This window comes from Oryctolagus cuniculus, chromosome 7 (genome assembly GCF_051225735.1).
Source record: "Oryctolagus cuniculus isolate XC-2025 breed Fujian yellow rabbit chromosome 7, ASM5122573v1, whole genome shotgun sequence".
NCBI classification, from domain to species: Eukaryota; Metazoa; Chordata; class Mammalia; order Lagomorpha; family Leporidae; genus Oryctolagus; species Oryctolagus cuniculus.
This window is the reverse complement of record NC_142873.1, coordinates 85,334,802-85,352,032: the sequence shown is the minus strand read 5'-3', so window position 1 is coordinate 85,352,032 and position 17,231 is coordinate 85,334,802. Positions and strand designations below refer to the sequence as shown.

General features: G+C 40.6%; 1 protein-coding gene across 2 annotated transcripts in view; it reads left to right on the top strand.

Moving 5' to 3' along the window:
* The window catches only part of CLCA2 (chloride channel accessory 2), a 37,927-nt gene extending 21,325 nt beyond the window's left edge, over positions 1-16,602 (top strand). Inside the window, exons 10-14 of one of the 2 annotated variants that reach the window (XM_002715881.6) lie at positions 1,073-1,297; positions 5,195-5,465; positions 8,380-8,550; positions 13,018-13,242; positions 14,688-16,602. In XM_002715881.6, coding sequence (XP_002715927.2) covers positions 1,073-1,297; positions 5,195-5,465; positions 8,380-8,550; positions 13,018-13,242; positions 14,688-15,130 — 1,335 coding nt within the window. In that variant the 3' untranslated portion in view covers positions 15,131-16,602. Of the gene's footprint in view, positions 1-1,072; positions 1,298-5,194; positions 5,466-8,379; positions 8,551-8,901; positions 9,078-13,017; positions 13,243-14,687 lie in introns of those variants that run through there. The other variant, XM_051856291.3, reaches the window with a different exon arrangement.
* The last annotated feature ends 629 nt before the right edge of the window (positions 16,603-17,231 follow it).

The following is a 17,231-nucleotide window of genomic DNA, read 5'->3' as shown; positions in this document are numbered from 1 at the left end:
TAACAATATGAAATAAGTATTTGAAAAGTTAATGAAGAATTTAACATGAAATATCATTTATATGGGTTCAAATGAGCTTTAATACTCCTAAACTTGGCTGCCTCTTCCCTGTTTGCATGTCAGTAGCTCCAGTAGACTGAGGACAGGAGCTGTGGCTACATCCCCTCCACCAGCCCAGGGCCCAGCGGAGTATGGCTGAGCAGCCCACAAACATGTTAATTTGATTTCAACAAATAACCCATCATGTCTTTGCTGTCATCCACCAATATAATTTTATGTGTTTTCCATGTTTGAGCAATTTTACAAGTTTTATACATTTTCAAACTAATTTACAGATTTGTATCCATGGCTAATAAATTGTAACTAAATGTAGGGGCTCTGGTGACAGCCTGCCTGGGTTTTATACCAGTTCCATTCTTCATTAATTTAACATTGGACAAATTATTTCTCTAAGCCTCTGTCTTCTCATCTGTGACCTTGACAGTACTTATCTAGAGGGTTTCTATAAGGACCAAATAAGATAACACACGTGAAACATTTAGCACAGTGGTAGGCAGATGCATGTACTCTATACATATGCTACACATGTGCACACACATGTACACACACATGCATGTGTATAGCTTACTGTGAATAGCTGAATAATTTTTTAATGTACCAAAACACAAATTTTCATTTCTTATTAAAATAAGAATCTGGACAGGTTGTATACATTTTAAAACAAGCAAAAATAAAAAAATCAAAGAAAACTTGTTATAATTGCTGATCTGAGGCCAATGTTGGTTTGGATGAAAAACAATATAAGAACAAGTAAAATCTCTTGATAAAGAATAATAAAATGACACTTGTTTTAACTGTAACAAAGTATTTTATAGCAGGTATACTTATATAGTATGTAATGTTCTACTTTGGGAAAGTATTTTCATATGAAAAAAGTTATGTAAACATAGTGTGTTTCAGAATTAATGATTTTTATTTTTACCAGTTCATTTTTATTTATCATAAAAGTAAAGAAAAAGAGAAATGATTACATATGCATTGGAAGCTTTCATATGCATATTCTCTTTAACAGCTTGAAAGTACAAGTGAAAATGTTAAACCTCACCATCAACTCAAAAACACTGTGCTTGTGGATAACAGTGTGGGCAATGGCACTGTCTTTCTAGTCGCATGGCAGACCAGTGGTCCCCCTGAGATTGTACTATTTGATCCTAACGGAAGAAAATACCACACAAACAATTTTATCACCAACCCTGCTTTCCAGACAGCTAGTCTTTGGATTCCAGGAACTGCTAAGGTAGGTGTTGTGAGCTTGTTGTGATGACGTTTAGCCAAGTGTATGACTTGCAACTGAATCAAATGCGTTGACTATGGGAAATTTTGTTCTGATACTCTATATCAAAATAACTTTAAATTCATGAAGGCAATTTGTAAATATTTAAAACAAGAGAAACAACTAAGGTATGTTCAACACTTTAAACATTGGATAAATACTTCTCACTTCAGTAAAGGAAGTTGATATTTTCACTAGTATTACAAATAATTATTTTCTAGCCTGCAACTTTATTTATGTAATCTATATACACATAGTCGCCTATGTGCTAGGGGAAAAATTTCTACCTAGAATTTATAATAGGAATATATGCAATGCATTTGTTTTGGAGCACCTGCTGTGTGCTGGGTCTTGTTCTAGGAGCAGATAAAAGGGCTGGTAGGTGTGATGGATTCTGGGTAGAGAAAATAGCACATAGAAAGGTTCAGAGGAAAAGAACCTGGCTATTCATACAACTGTGAGTGGTTCAATACAATTGAGCTACAGAGTAGCATAATAAGATAGCGGGACTGGAGGAGGAAGTGGAGTGGAGTGATAAGGCTAGAGAGATAAAAAAGAAACCACATCTGCAAAGGCTTTGCATGGCTGTAAACAGGGGGGGGGGAGGGTAGGGACTTGAATCCTAAAGGCAAAAGGAGCCACTGAAGGGTCTAACAAGAGCTGTGGATTGACCAGATCTGTTTCTGTACCCCTGAACCCCCCTGCTCCCCGCCTCATCAAACACTGCCCCTTCCCCATCCCTGTTGGCAGACTCTTACCTGGTCGCCTTGATTCCCAGCGGGCATCCTTCCCCCCGCCACCCACTCTTCCTCTCTATCCAAGCAATTCTTCTGAAGAAGAACCCTGACCCATCTGCCTCCTGGTCAGAACTCACTGGTGCCTTCAGAATAAAATCCAAGTGGTTATTGGGACACACAAAGTTCTCCTGTCCTGGTTTCTGCCGGAGATTCTCTTACTGTTCTCCTAAACACTCTGTTTCCTACCACTACTGAACTTTTCTCCAAATTCACCACGTTCTTTTCACAAAGGTTGGGAACACTTTAGCTATTCCTTGTTCCCTTTGTCTGGCTCCTTAGTCTGGATTAGGTGCCCTGCAGCAAAATAATGATTACACTCAGAGAGAACTTTTTGATGTGGAGGTTCCTTCCATTGGTCTGGCACTAATGCTGATTCCAAAAAGAGGACAGAAGGAAAGATGGACAGTTAGACTGGTAATAAATGATAGATGAGTAGATAGGTAGAAACAGATGATGATGGATGAATGGATAGATCTTGATAGGATATCTTGATGGATAGCTTGAATCATGACTTTACTGGAAAATGGCTGCTTGAATCCCTATGAGGAAGGTAGGGTAGGGGATGGTGGTGCCTTCACTTCCCATCCTAGGTCTCATCTTAATGTTTCTTTGTTTTTCTTCATATTGTGTTAGCTCCTCCTAGTGCTTCCCAGATTTAACAAGCTACCTGCAGGTGTCAGGGAAAAAGCAACACATGTATAGATAGCTTAATCAAAAGGACACATTTCTACTACATTATACTTTTAGCCTTTTCTTTTCAGACTTTCTTTGGCAGGGTTCTTCCAGACAGTCCAGATAGGCAAGAAAGTGAACTTTAGCAGCATTTCTATAAGTTACTCAGCATAGATATTTTACAGCTGTCATCTATCAAAACAGTAGGTCCTTTTCATGATCTCCAATAGTAAGCGTATGTTGTTTACATTGCTTGAGACTTCTGAGAGTGTGAGTTTGGCAGAAGTGGAAGGAAAGAAGGATATTGTTGCCTTCTAGTCCAGTGTGTCCCCATAAATCATAAAGTAATAACTTTATCTGACTTTCTCAGTTGTGAAGAAGAATGAAAAAATGTGGCTGCTTTTTAGGTGAAGGGTTTAGATTACTATTTGCAAAGTGCAGCGAAGTGGACACTTATTATTACATTTTAAAAGTGAATTAAAGGAGGAGGTTTTACCCAGTGATCGAGACTCCTGCTTTCTACAACATTCAACATAGTACCGGGGTTGATACCTGACTCTGACTCCTGACTCCAGCTTCCTGCTAATGCAGACCCTGGGAAGTAGTGGTGATGACTCAAGCAGTCGCATCCCTGCCACCCATGTGGGAGACCCAGATTGTGTTTCCAACTCCTGACTTTCGTTCTGGTTCAGGCCCAGCTCTGCGGGCATTTGAAGAGTAAACCAGTGGATGGGAGCACACATATTCTCTCTCAATCTCTGTTTCTCTCTCTCCCTCCCTCTTCCTCTCCCTTCCCCTATTCTCTCTGCCTCTCACTGAAGTAGATAGAAGAAATTTTAAAAACTTAAAGGAAAAAAAAAGAAAGGAAGGAGTGAGGGGGGATTAGGGAAAAAAGGAAATTTGGATATCTTCTTAAACTGTATCTATGAAATACAGGAAATTTGTTCTCTTTATATTAATAAAAATGTTTAAGATATACACTTAAACATATGTGAAAGTAAGGAAAGAAAAAAATGTAAAAAAAATGAAGAAAGGAATAAAAGATCAAAAAATATATAAGCAAGAAAGAAAGGAAGAAAGAAAGAAGAACAATTGTAAAAGTATACAGAGTGGCAAAGAGAGAAGGAGAGACAGAGAGATCTTCCACCTGCTGGCTCACTCCCAAATGCCTGTATTAGTCAGGGAGAGGCCATCTGAAGCCAGGAGCCATGAACTCGATCTAATCTACCATGTGGGTGGCAGGAACTCTGGTACTTGGGCTACCATCTATCAACTTTCAGGTGCATTAGTGAGAAGCTGGATGAGAAAGTGGAGTTGAGACTCAATCCTGGGCACTCCTATGCTGGGATGCCAGTCCCCCAAGTGGCAACTTAACCCACTGTGCCACAAGGCCCATACAGAAAAAAATTATTTTTTAAAATATTTACTTAATTGGGAGGCAAAGAGACAGAAAAGTAGAGAAGAGACAGATAAATAGAGCACTACCATCTACTGGTTCACTCCCCAAATGCCCACAAAAGCCAGGCATGGGCCAGGCCAAAGCCAGGAGCCTGGAACTTAATCCAGGCCTACCACATGGGTGGCAGTGACTCAAATTTGATCTGTCACCTGCTGCCTCCTAGAGTGTGCATTAGTAGGAAGTTGGAATGGGGAACAGATCAAGGACTTGAACCCTGGCACTCAGTTATGGGATGCGGGCATCCCAACCAGTGATTTAACTGCTAGGCAAAACACTTGTCCCTATTTTAAAAAATTCTAAAGGATGTTCTTTGGGCAGAGGTAAAATTGTCCTAGAGAAAGGGTAACAATTGCAGGAAAGAAGAAAAATCAATGAAAATGATAAATCATGGATTAATATTCTGGGTAATAAAGACTATATAAAACAAACAAACAAAAAAAGAAATAACCTTTCCTAAAGACAAAATAGAATAAATATCTTTTACAAAATAAGAAATTGTACAAGCACTGTGACACAATGGATCAAGTCACTGCTTACAATGCATACATCCCATATCAGAGTACCAATTGGAGTCCCAGCTAATCAACTTCAGGGCCAGCTTCCAGCTAAGGATCCTGAGAGGCAGCAGATGATGACTCAAGTGCTTGGGCCCTTACCCCACACATGGGACATCCAGATGGAGTTCCTGGCTCCTGGCTTTGGCCTGGCCCAGCCTTGGCTCTTGTAGCTGTTTAGGGGTGAATCAGCAGATGGAATATCTGTGCCTCTCTCTCTCTCTGTCACTCTTTCAAGTAGATATAAATATTTTTATATTTATTCAAATACAAAATATATATTTATTTATTCATTTATTTATATACAATAAAAGCTAATAAAATTCAGGATTGATATTTTTCTCCACATTTTATAAAACAAAAAGCCTTTGTTTTGCAGCCTGGGCTCTGGACTTACATACTGAACAATACCCACCATTCTCCTCAAGCCCTAAAAATGACAGTGGCCTCTCGTGCCTCCAGCTCAGCCATGCCCCCAGTCACTGTGGAAGCCTTTGTAGACAGAGATACCACGAGTTTTCCCCACCCTGTGATGATTTATGCAAATGTGAGAAAGGGGTCCTATCCTATCCAGAATGCCACTGTAACCGCTACCATTGAGCCGGAGACTGGAGAGCCTGTTATGCTGAAACTTCTTGATGATGGAGCAGGTGGGTGACAAGGAAAGGTATGTGATCTACGTGATCATTTTCTTCTTGTTCTCAGGTGCTGGGATGTGGTAGTATCAACATTATGCCTATCTGTAAAATTCCTGCAACTCAATCATGTCGCTCATTCAGTCATATCCAACTCCTGAATTCTCACAGAATCACTGACATACTGAGCAGCTACAGGTTGACTTGGGAAAAGACAATTCCCCAGGGGCTCCTAAAGTTCAGCAAGAGGTGGGGGGAAGTTGCCCGACCTCTGGGTCTAGGCTTCTTCATGACCAGTGGCACTGACCACTCTCACTTCGTGAGAGTCCCACTTGTATGTCATATGACATACCCTTACCCCTCCAGGAGTCACTGGTTTCACTCTATGAAATAATCAGTTAGACAACTAAAAGAGCAAATGAAACCCAAAAAGGAAGAGACAGTGAAAGACCATTCCTTCCCTGTTGAATCCAGTAGTGAGAAGGGGGGAAAAAAACATTGAAAATTGAAATTGTGATCCAGGAGCTGACTCTAGACTATTCTTTGGGCAGTTGTTGGGATGATGAGAAACAGCTTAGCCAGAGCCTTTGAAGAAGTGTGTGAACTGGTCCCCAGAAGAGCAGTCCATTAAGCCCAGTGGCATCACAGCACCGATTCTCACACCCCTGGGAAAACAAAGCAAAACCCCACTCCAGCGTTCTCATTCTGCACATACAGAGTTCACAGCCTCATTGTCACCCAGGAAGGACAGCACAGCAGCAGGCCAGGCAGATGGCGGCACTTGGGCTCTTTCTCACTGTTTTTTGACCTTTAAAAACAAACTTTTTTGTTGTGCCATCTTCCTATTCTGTTTTTCTGCTAAACTAAATTCTCAGGATGACAACAGATCTTGAAGTCTATGTTGGCAGTCCCTAGTGTTTCCATCTGCTAATAAAATTCTATTCCTTTTCTCTGTTGTTTCAGAGGTAGGTCTGGTTTTTGCTCTTTGGAAGTTTTTTTTCCCCCTGAGTCTTAGGTTTGGCAGCCTATTGGGTATCTTGTCATGGCATTGTGCCTGGCATTTATAAAACAGAAGATCATTCAAAGGATTTTCATTCAAGCCTATCTCAGAGATACCTGAAAATTCTTCTTGTTGTGCTTATTGGAATGGATCCAGATGAACTCTTCGTGCTCTGCCTGCTTACCCACAGTCCAATGTGATGTACTTTGCAGAATGTTTCTCCTTTTTGGCAGTCTCTGGACTGATCTGGAGAACAGATCCTGTTCTCCTGGGCAAAAATATTTAATTCAGTTCAATAGCATTTTATACGTATTTCCTGGAACCATTTCATTTATTTGATATCTAAATGTATACCCTAATGAAAGAAATAGTGAGAAGTACTACTTTTGCATGAAACTGTGAATCTGGTTCCCCTCACGCTTATTTCTTTCTGTCTTAATGATTAAAAGAGATGGTAGCGATAACTGTGATATGAAGAGATTTTCCTGAGTAGCTTCTCAGCAAATATATACCTTCTTATTTACTAATCAGTAAGTCACTACATGCTAAGATTTTATTTTTTCCACCAGTTTTTTTTTCCTAAATAAACCTTGATAGCAAGATGTTTTAGCTCTTCCTACTTTATTTAAATATAACCCTACTTTCCTTACATTAGGAACCCTGCTTCTGTAGTGGGGAATAGGGGGATTCCAGAGCACTGTAGCAATGACCCAATCCCGGCTCAGGGCTGGGGTGTGCTGTGAGAACTGATTTGACCTCTAGGATAGGACAAGCTGCTTGCCCCATATGGCCACCTGCGTTTGAACGGTGAATGTGCTGTTCTCTTGGGCTAAGCTGTACCTCCTCCGACTGCGGCCTTAGGATCTAGGCCCTCCTGCCTTTCAGTCATGGACTTGACTTGGAGATGAACTGCTCTCTCTGGGGATGAATGTGAAGGGAGGAGGTCTAGCACTGGCCAAGCTTTCGGCATGGCCACTTGAAGCTAGGCACAGTGGGCAGAATGTACAGCCTGACCATCTGCAGATCAACAACCCCTGAGGATCCAGACCAGCCGTTCCACGCACCTTCTAATGAGGAGATCAGGGGATTTCACACCTCTTCACCACTGTTTATCAACCATGGCTTTTATTCATAAAGCATTCATTGGATGAAAATGTGTATATTTGCATGGATATTCATTTCCTGGGGGCCAGAATAACATCTATCTTTTTATCTCAGAAGGGTCTGTGACCATAACCAAGCTTAAAAACATGCTTAGTTTCATGAAAAAAAACTAGTATTATTTTCAGTGATAGGAATGAAAGCACTTTAAAGATGATTCTCAAGCCTTTATTAACACTGAAGGGGCCAGCACTGTGGCATAGTGGGTAAAGCCGCTGCCTACAGGGCCGACATCCCATATGGGCACTGGTTTGAGTCCCGGCTACTCCACTTCTGATCCAGCTCTCTGCTATGGACTGGGAAAGCAGTAGAAGATGGCCCAAGTCCTTGGGCCCCTGCACCCACGTAAAGGACCTACAAGAAGTTCCTGGCTCAGCTTCAGATCAGCTCAGCTCCGGCCATTGCACTCATTTGGGGAGTGAACCAGCAGGATAGAACCTTTCTCTCTCTCTTTCTCTAAGCCTCTTCCTCTGTGTAACTCTGCCTTTCAAATAAATAAATAAACCTTTAAAAAAAACACTGAAGCAGGTAAAATTCACTCATCATTGGAAATAACTTTCAGAGGTTAAGGAATCACAGGCAGCAATTATGGAGTCATCAGCTTTTAATCACTTGATAATATCAAAAGTAGTTATAACCATGATAACACATGCTTAAATGGAGAGGATAAAGGAAATAAATCTTATCTTTAATGACTTTTGAGTTTTACATATCAATAATCCACTGTGATGACAAGTGTTGACATGGAATTTCTGATTGTTTATATAGGTGCTGATATTATAAAAGATGACGGAATTTACTCAAGGTATTTTTTCTCCTTTGCTGTAAGTGGTAGATACAGCTTGAAAGTACATGTCAGTCACTCTCCCAGCATACATGTCCTCGCGCACTCTGTTCCAGGGAGCCATGCCATGTATGCACCAGGATACATAGCAAACGGTAAGCATCATTAGCACTGTTGTTTGGCTCTCATCCTTTTTTGTGTATCTCTCTGGGGTACGTGTGTCTGTCTGTGTGTGTATTAGAGAGACAGAGGGATGAGAAAAAGAGTCGGAATTTCGAAACTCTTTGTACTTAAATAAGTACATAATCTCCTGACTATCTTGTCAGTCCTCAGTGATTCAGTGGTAGTAGGTACCAGGCAGGCAATAGGTAATTCCCACAGGGTACTCCTACCTTCATTTTAATAACCATTTTGACCTCTGTCGTGTGACTATTTCACCAGAATTACTGATAGATACAGAGATTGGTTGAGTTTTCTCAGTTCTTAACCCTGTATTTCCTCCATAGAGGTTTGGATGAGGCAAAGACAAAAAGTCTCTGACAGTTGAAAGATGAAAACCAGCGGCCCAAACGATCCCCCCAGCAAATGAGTTCCTGATAAAGATGAGCTTGGATGTTTCAGACAACTGAGCACTCTCGGATTCTGCTTTCCCTCAAGATAAAAATGTCAAATAAACAGAAGATGCACATCTTTTTATTTTTAACATCATTTGTTTTTTGGTTCCTGGTGGGAAGTGCTGGTGAAATCTGGCAAATAGAATTATATCATCCTGTAGTCTTTCAAAACATTTCTTCTAAGCATTTTTATCTCTAAAACTTTGTGTCACTTATGACACAGTTATAGTTAATCATTGGGACTATTCCGCAATATGATTCTACATTTTTTTGTTCTACATATACTATCACTAGAAAACAGTCGAGACACTACAATGGATTTGCATCTCATGGTCTTTTTTGTGTCACCTAGAACACAGTTTACTCTCATCTCTATTTTAAATAATTTAGATTATTTCAAAAACAGTGTAAATCAACTGCCAAGGCAACGTGATTTTGTTGCATAGAGATGATTTTTTATTTTGAAAGCTACTAGCTGACAGGCTTAGTCCTAGCAAGTTGGGATATCAAATAGAGTAAGAACTTGATTTTTATCAAGGAGCTTGCAGGCTTCAGGCTGAGCTGGGTATCTTTTTAAAGCCATGGTCAAGGAGGCAAATACCAGTACTTAGAGTACAGTGATGTTAGAGACATTCAAGTATGATTTTATTTATGCACTTCATATAGACCCTTTAGAGCACAGAAGAGAAGAAACCAGGTTTCCCTGTGCTTGCCTCGTATACCTAATATTCAGTTTACCAGATCATATTCAAGCAACGACCTTGAGCAAACACTTCCCTGAAAAATGGCAGCTGCTCTGTTTCCACACCGCCAAATCTCCTGACACAGCAGCAATGGCGTCCTTCATCTACCAGCTAGTGGCCACCCTCTACTCCTTCCCATCCAGTTCCTTGGAATGTATCTGAGCCCGCTGACTACAACTTCTCACCTCCAGTTTACCACTCTGCTCACTGACATCTCACTTCCACCCTCACCACCCCGCCAGACTCTCTATGGCCCTAGTCCCGGTGACCACCCCGGTTTCCAATTCTCCTTCTCTGGAGTTTTTTTTTTTTTTTCAGGTTCTTATTCCAGCATCTCCTTGTCTGCTGGATCTCTAAATCTTGGCAGTTCTCTGAGCCCAGTCCAAACCTCTTCACGCTGCCAGCTGAGCCATGTTACTTGGGTTTGAAACCGGTTCCCCAGTTGTTAACTATTTGACTTTGCAAGTTACTTCTCTTCTGTATGCCTTATTTTATTACTTACAAAAATGGGGGTGATAATGGACCCTTATCATAGCCCTGCTCAAAAATTAAATATCTGAGGGGCTGGTGCTGTGGCATAGCAGGTAAAATCCCCGCCTGCAGCTCCCACATCCCATATGGGCTCTGATTTGAGTCCTGGCTGCTCCACTTCCAATCCATCTCCCTGCTAATGCACCTGGGAAAGTAGTGGAAGATGGCCCAAGTGCTTGGGCCCTTGCACCCACATGGGAGACCCAGATGAGGCTCCTGGATGCTGGCTTTGATCTGGCCCAGCCCTAGTGTGCAGTTATTTGGGGAGTGAACTAGCAGATGTTCTCTTTGTCCCTCTGCTTCTCCCTGTATGTAACTCTGACTTTCAAATAAATAAAATAAAAATATTTTTAAAAAGAAAATTAAATATTTGACATATATAAAGTACTTAGAAATGTCTCTGGCACATGGTAGATATTAAATAAATACTACTTCTCATTGGTCTCTTTCTCCTTAGCCTACCACTATTCTAAAGTTGTTCATTCCTAGAAACTATTGTTTGTAACCAACTTCCCCCTTCATCATTCCATGTTCAAATCTGCCACCATCTTTTGCTGATTTTGTCTCTGAAAAACATCTGGAGCTTCCTCTTTCTTGCCTCTCCTTATTGCTGTCATCCTCATTGCTGTTTTCTGTCATATGAACGTTTTGTTTTGTTTCTTTTGGAGAAGCAGAGAAACAGAGAGATCAGCCATCTGCTGGTTGACTCTCCAAATGCCAGCAACAGCTGGGACAGGGCCAAAGCCAACACCAGGAGCCAGGAACTCCATCTGGGTTTCTTATGTAGGTGCAGAGACCCCAAGTACTTGAGTTATCACTGCTGCCTTACAGTGTTCACATCAGCAAGAAGCTGAAATCAGAGGCAGGGCTAGGATCTGAAGTCAAAAACTTCAATATGGGTGCCGGCGCCATGGTGCAGTAGGTTAATCCCCCACCTGTGGTGCCAGCATCCCATATGGGCACCAGTTCTAGTCCCAGTTGCTCCTCTTCCCATCCAGCTCTCTGCTGCGGCCTGGGAAAGCAGTAGAAGATAGCCCAAGTGCTTGGGCCCCTGCACTCATGTGGGAAACCAGGAAGAAGCTCCTGGCTCCTGGCTTCAGATCAGCGTAGCTCCGGCCATTGTGGCCATTTGGGGAGTGAACCAACAGAAGGAAGACCTTTTTCTCTGTCTGTCCCTCTCACTGTCTGTAACTCTACATGTCAAATAAATAATATAAAATCTTAAAAAAAAGAACTTCAATATGGGTTACTGTTGTCCCAAGTAGGGTTTTTTTTTTTTTTTTTTTTTTTTTTTTTTTTTTTTTGACAGGCAGAGTGGACAGTGAGAGAGAGAGACAGAGAGAAAGGTCTTCCTTTGTCATTGGTTCACCCTCCAATGGCCGCTGTGGCCGGCATGCTAGGCCGGCGACAACGCGCTGATCCGAAGGCAGGAGCCAGGTGCTTCTCCTGGTCTCCCATGGGGTGCAGAGCCCAGGCACTTGGGCCATCCTCCACTGCACTCCCGGGCCATAGCAGAGAGCTGGCCTGGAAGAGGGGCAACCAGGAAAGAATCTAGCGCCCCGACTGGGACTAGAACCCGGTGTGCCAGCGCCTCAGGTGGAGGATTAGCCTAGTGAGCCGCGGTGCTGGCCCCAAGTAGGGTCTTAACTGCGGGGCCAGACACCCACTGCTCCCCTGAACTAAAGAATGGCTGTCTGAGTGGCCTCATTGCTTGCTGTGCCTTAATTCACTCTCCACCAGGTTGCCAGGGTGACTTTTTAAAAAGAAAATACCTTCATATCACTGCCTGCTCCCCTCCAGGATGTAAGATTAAAATCTAAACCCAACTACGTTGCTCCACAAGACCCTCTTCTGTCTCCTCCCAAACTACTCTCCTCCTGTCTTTAGTTTGTTTTCCTGCTAAACTCTCCTGCATTTGAGCATTCTTAACTGAACTGATCCCTCTGCTGTAATGTTCTACCTCCATTCTTTTAATTTTTTAAAAATATTTATTTATTTGAAAGGCAGTGATACAGAGAGGCAGAGAGAGAGAGAGTCTTCCATCCACTGGTTCACTCCCCAATTGGCTGCAACAGCCGGAGCTGAGCCTATCTTAAGCCAGCAGCCAGGAGCTTCTTCTAGGTCTCCCATGTAGGTACAGAAGCCCAAGGATTTGGGCCATCTTCTACTGCTTTTCCAGACCATAGAACAGAGCTGAATTGGAAGTGGAGCAGCCAGGACTTGAACTGGTGGCCATATGGGATACCAGCACTGCAGGTGGTGGCTTTCCCCCCTACCTCTGTTTTTTATCTCTTACTCCTACAACTATTAGGAAACATTGAAATGTTGCTTCCTTGATAACCAACCTAAGTTATGCATCTGTGTTGTTTTCCTTCATATCACCCTGCCTCTTTTCCATCTTATATTTATAATAATGATAAACATATTTATTAATATGATCAATGACTGTAAATTCAGGAAGGGTACCATTTTGTCTGTGATAACTGACACAGCATATGTGAATGGGTGAATGATTGAATAAACAAACTCAAAGAAACTCAGTTATTCTTTTTGTATGTTTTGAAAGGCAGAGTTACAGAGATAGAGCCACAATGCCAGCCCCACAAACTCTGTTATTCTAAAGATATAGTTAAGGAAAAAAGCTTTGGAAAAGGCTCTTAATAATCTGCCAAAACCAAAGTGTTCAAGAGATTCCTAATGTGTGGGTTTGGTTATTTTTTCTTTTGTGTTCCAGGTAATATTCAGATGAATGCACCGAGAAACTCGGTGGGCAGGAGAGAGGAGTGGGCTTTTAGCCGAACGAGCTCAGGGGGCTCCTTCTCAGTGCTGGGAGTCCCAGCCGGCCCCCACCCTGATGTGTTTCCACCGTGCAGAATTACAGACCTGGAAGCTGCCAGAGCGGAAGAGGAGGTGACCTTATCTTGGACAGCACCTGGCGAAGACTTCGATCAGGGCCAGGGTAGGTTTGCTGACTTCATTACATATTTTTCCCCCACTAAACAGCGTTTCTAGAAATTGCATCAGAACTTAGCTGGGTGAAAGTGCTTTGGGAGTTTAGAGCTGAAAAAGCTGCAGAGAGTTGTCCTGAGAAGCTTTGCATTGCTAATAAGCCATAAGTCCCAGTGTGCCCCAGGAGGGATAAGGCCCTTGGTAACTCACCACCGCTGATCCTTCAGAAACCTTGATGGCAAACAGTAGTGTGCTCTAGGTAGCAGCAACAGAGTGAGTGCTTCCAAAGCCTGGAGGTCATTTATTTTTCTCAAAATAGAACAATGGGTATTTATTCATGTTTTCACAAGTCAGGTTTAGGGAAATGTTTCCCACAACTCATGGAAGCCTTGGCTCACTGCCCTCTCTGACTCTGGCTGTCATTTTTCTTAGGGACACTGGGAGCAGCCTCTTGATTTAGGGCTCCCTTACCCTTCCTTGGGTGGACACTGATGGAGTGCCGCCTTTATCTTTTCCTTGTCTAAGGCCTCTGCTAACTGTCAGGCTTCCTCCCACATCTCCTTTTTCTAGATTTTTACCTATTTATAAGAGTACCATTTATTGAGAAAGTTAAATTTCCCCCAATTAACTTTGATTCCACCTTTCTCATGTCCTAAATTCCTGCATGTATTTTGGTCTATCTTTGAATCTATGTCTATTCAAACTCCAGCAGACAGTGCTTTTGCAAATGAGGTATTACAGTGTTTTTCTATCTGATAGGGTTAATCCTTCTACCTGTTACTTTTTAGATTTTAATATATATGACCATTTTTGACCACTTATTTTTAAGGCAGAAATTATAAGAATTTTTAGTTTATTTATTTGAAAGTCAGAGAGAGAGAGAGAGAGAGAGAGAGAGATAGAGAGCAAGAGAGAGAGAGAAATCTCCCAAAAGCTGATTCACACCTCAAATGCCCACAACAGCCAGGGTTAGACCAGACTGAAGCCAGGAGCCAGGAACTCCATTTAGGTCACCCTCATAGGTGACAGAGACCCAACAATTTGAGCCATCACCTACAGAGTACACATAAGCAAGAAGTTAGAATCAGAAGCAGAGCCAGGATGGAAACCCAGACATGCCAGTGAGAGAAGGGCATCCCAAGTAGTATCTTACACACCATATCAAATGCCTGCTCCTACAGACATTTTTAATAGAATCACAGCAAATTCACGAAACAAATTGGGAGAAATAATATCTTTATTGTGCTCAATCTTGCTTTTCAGAAATGTATGTCCTCTTGTTCAGGTTTCAGTAATGGGTCCTCATGTGGTATTTTTAATGTTTTTCATATTCGTATTTCTAGTTTTGTTTAATCTCAGGTATTTTGCATTTTGTTATTATTTTCGTTAGTTATTGCGAATAAACTAGAAAAGCTAAGGTGACTTAACCAGCCAATTTATATTTTTGAATTTCAGCTACAAGCTATGAAATAAGAATGAGTAATAGTCTACAGAATATTCAAGATGACTTTCACAATGCCATTTTAGTGAATTCTTCAAAGCTAAATCCTCAGCAAGCTGGCACCAGAGAGATATTTATATTCTCACCCACATTTTTCATAAATACACCTGAATATCAACTTGTTCGAGAAACCCAAGACAGCCACAGAATTTATGTGGCCATTCGAGCAGTGGATAGAAACTCCTTAAAGTCTGTTGTATCTAACATTGCCCAAGTGTCTCTGTTTATTCCCCCAAATTCTGTTCCTGTGCTTGCCAGAGATCATCTTATATTGAAAGGAGTTTTAATAGTGATTGGTTCAATAGGAATGATTTGCCTTATTATAGTTGCAACACATTGTACTTTAAATAGGAAAAAGAGAGCAGACAAAAAAGAAAATGGAACAAAATTACTATGAAGAAGCCTATACACTACCTTCTTTCTTAAATATAAGACCTAGGACCTTCATACTTTGTAAAAACTTACCAACAAAACCAAATTAATGTAAAAAATGTATTAAAATCCATTGAGTTTTATAAACTACAGGTCAAATTTTTGCATGATAGATAAAAATATTCTGTAATACTCATTTTTGGAGAGTGAACTAGATAGCCCTTAGACTGGCTATGGAGAAACAATAAAAGTTACTCTTCAAGATAATTCTGTTAAAAGCAAAGGCAAAGGCAAAGTTGAATTAAAGCCAAGAAATCGATGTTTAATTGAAGTAGAGAAAAGTTTAGGTAGCTGTGTGAAGCAATTGCTTAGTTACTTTGATTAATTTTCCTTTTATCCTTATCTGTATGGAATAGGTTGCTTGTTTATGACTGAAGATCAAGTTGCATTTTATATACGAAGCCCCTGTTGTAGAGTTCTTTACCTCTTGCCTTTTGGTTAAATATCCCACAGTTCAAACTCCATAATTGCTCAAAGAGATCTTTTTTCAATGTAGGAAGTAACCTTAAAATATGGGTATTATCCTTGTTCCTTCATAATGCTTTTGTAACAAAGGTTTATTGAATTTATTGTTTATCAAAGCAATGTTCTCAGTTACTGCCTTGAGAATTATAGGATGAAAATGGTTAGAACTCTCACAAGGCTTTAAGTCAAGAATAAAAGATATTATTCTGAGTTTATTTTAATACATAAATGACTCATATGCTTTTATTCAATTTCAACCAAAGAAGAGGTCAGCTGGAGAGATCAGTTTTTGGAAATTGTCAGGTTGTTCTGCTCATTTGTTAAATAGGGTCTGGAAACCTTTTTGTCATAGAGCTATTTACCAAGAACAAGGGAACAGTGAAGCACAGGCCACAGTGAAATGAAAATCCTCTTTCACCTAATTTTACTTCTAAGTTTTAAAAAAGGGAATTGAGCAAGAAATCATTTGGTTTTTAAATTAAAGAGCTTAAAATTTTATTGAATATATATAATAAATAATGTAGAATAGATCTCAGTTTTGTAACTAGATCCAATTAAGAATGAAAACTTGATTATGTTTTGGGGAGGGATATGTGGGGAACTGGAACAGGAAGAAAGAGACCGTATGAAACCCTGAGTGAGAGACTCATAGCAGTGCTGGCAGGGGCGGGGGGACAGCAGCAAATTTCTCTGCCCAGGTCTCCCTCCCCCTTGAATATTACACTACAGCCTGTTGTGAACTTACCCACATGAACTTCTAAGTCTCACAGTGGCTGCATCCTCACAGAATAAATGACAAAAATAGAAATTTGCATGTGTGTACATATATGTAATGTTTACATATGAAGTGAATATGGTAAAATCTTAAACCTTGTTAAATGTTGAAAAATGTTAAAGATTGTATTCATTGAAATCTTTTTTACACTTTTATGTATTATTTGAAATATTTTCAAATAAAAAGACAAACTGTGTATCTCCAGAGACAGGAAATCATTGTATCAAAGTGATACCTGCTCCACCAGGTTTATTGTAGCATCATATACAACAGCCAACATATGGAATCGACCAAGGTACCCATCATCAGATGAATGGATAAAAAAATGAATACTATTCAGCCATAAAAATAATGAAATCTTGTCATTTGCAGCAAAAATGGGTGGAAGTGGAGAATGTCATATTGAGTGAAATAAGCCAGACACACAAATAATGAACAACACCCAAGCTCCTTCTATACCCTTCCCACCACTCCCAGCTTTTAGCTATCAATTTTCAGTATTAGTGCTTCCGTTATGGAAAACAGTATGGCAGTTCCTCTGTTGGAGGAAGGGAAGAGAAGGGGATGAAATCAGTATGTTGAGGAGATATGTGCACTCCTGTTTTTACTGCAGCATTATTCGTACTAGCCAAGATTTGGAAAAAACCTAAATGTCTATAAACAGATGAACTGAGAAAACATGGTACACACACACACACACACACACAATAGAATACTATTGGTCCATTAAAAAAAGAAAAATATCCTGTCATTTGCACAATATGGATGAAACTGGAAAAGTAAGTCCATATTACTTAAACTACTAGATATTAAGACTTACAAAGAA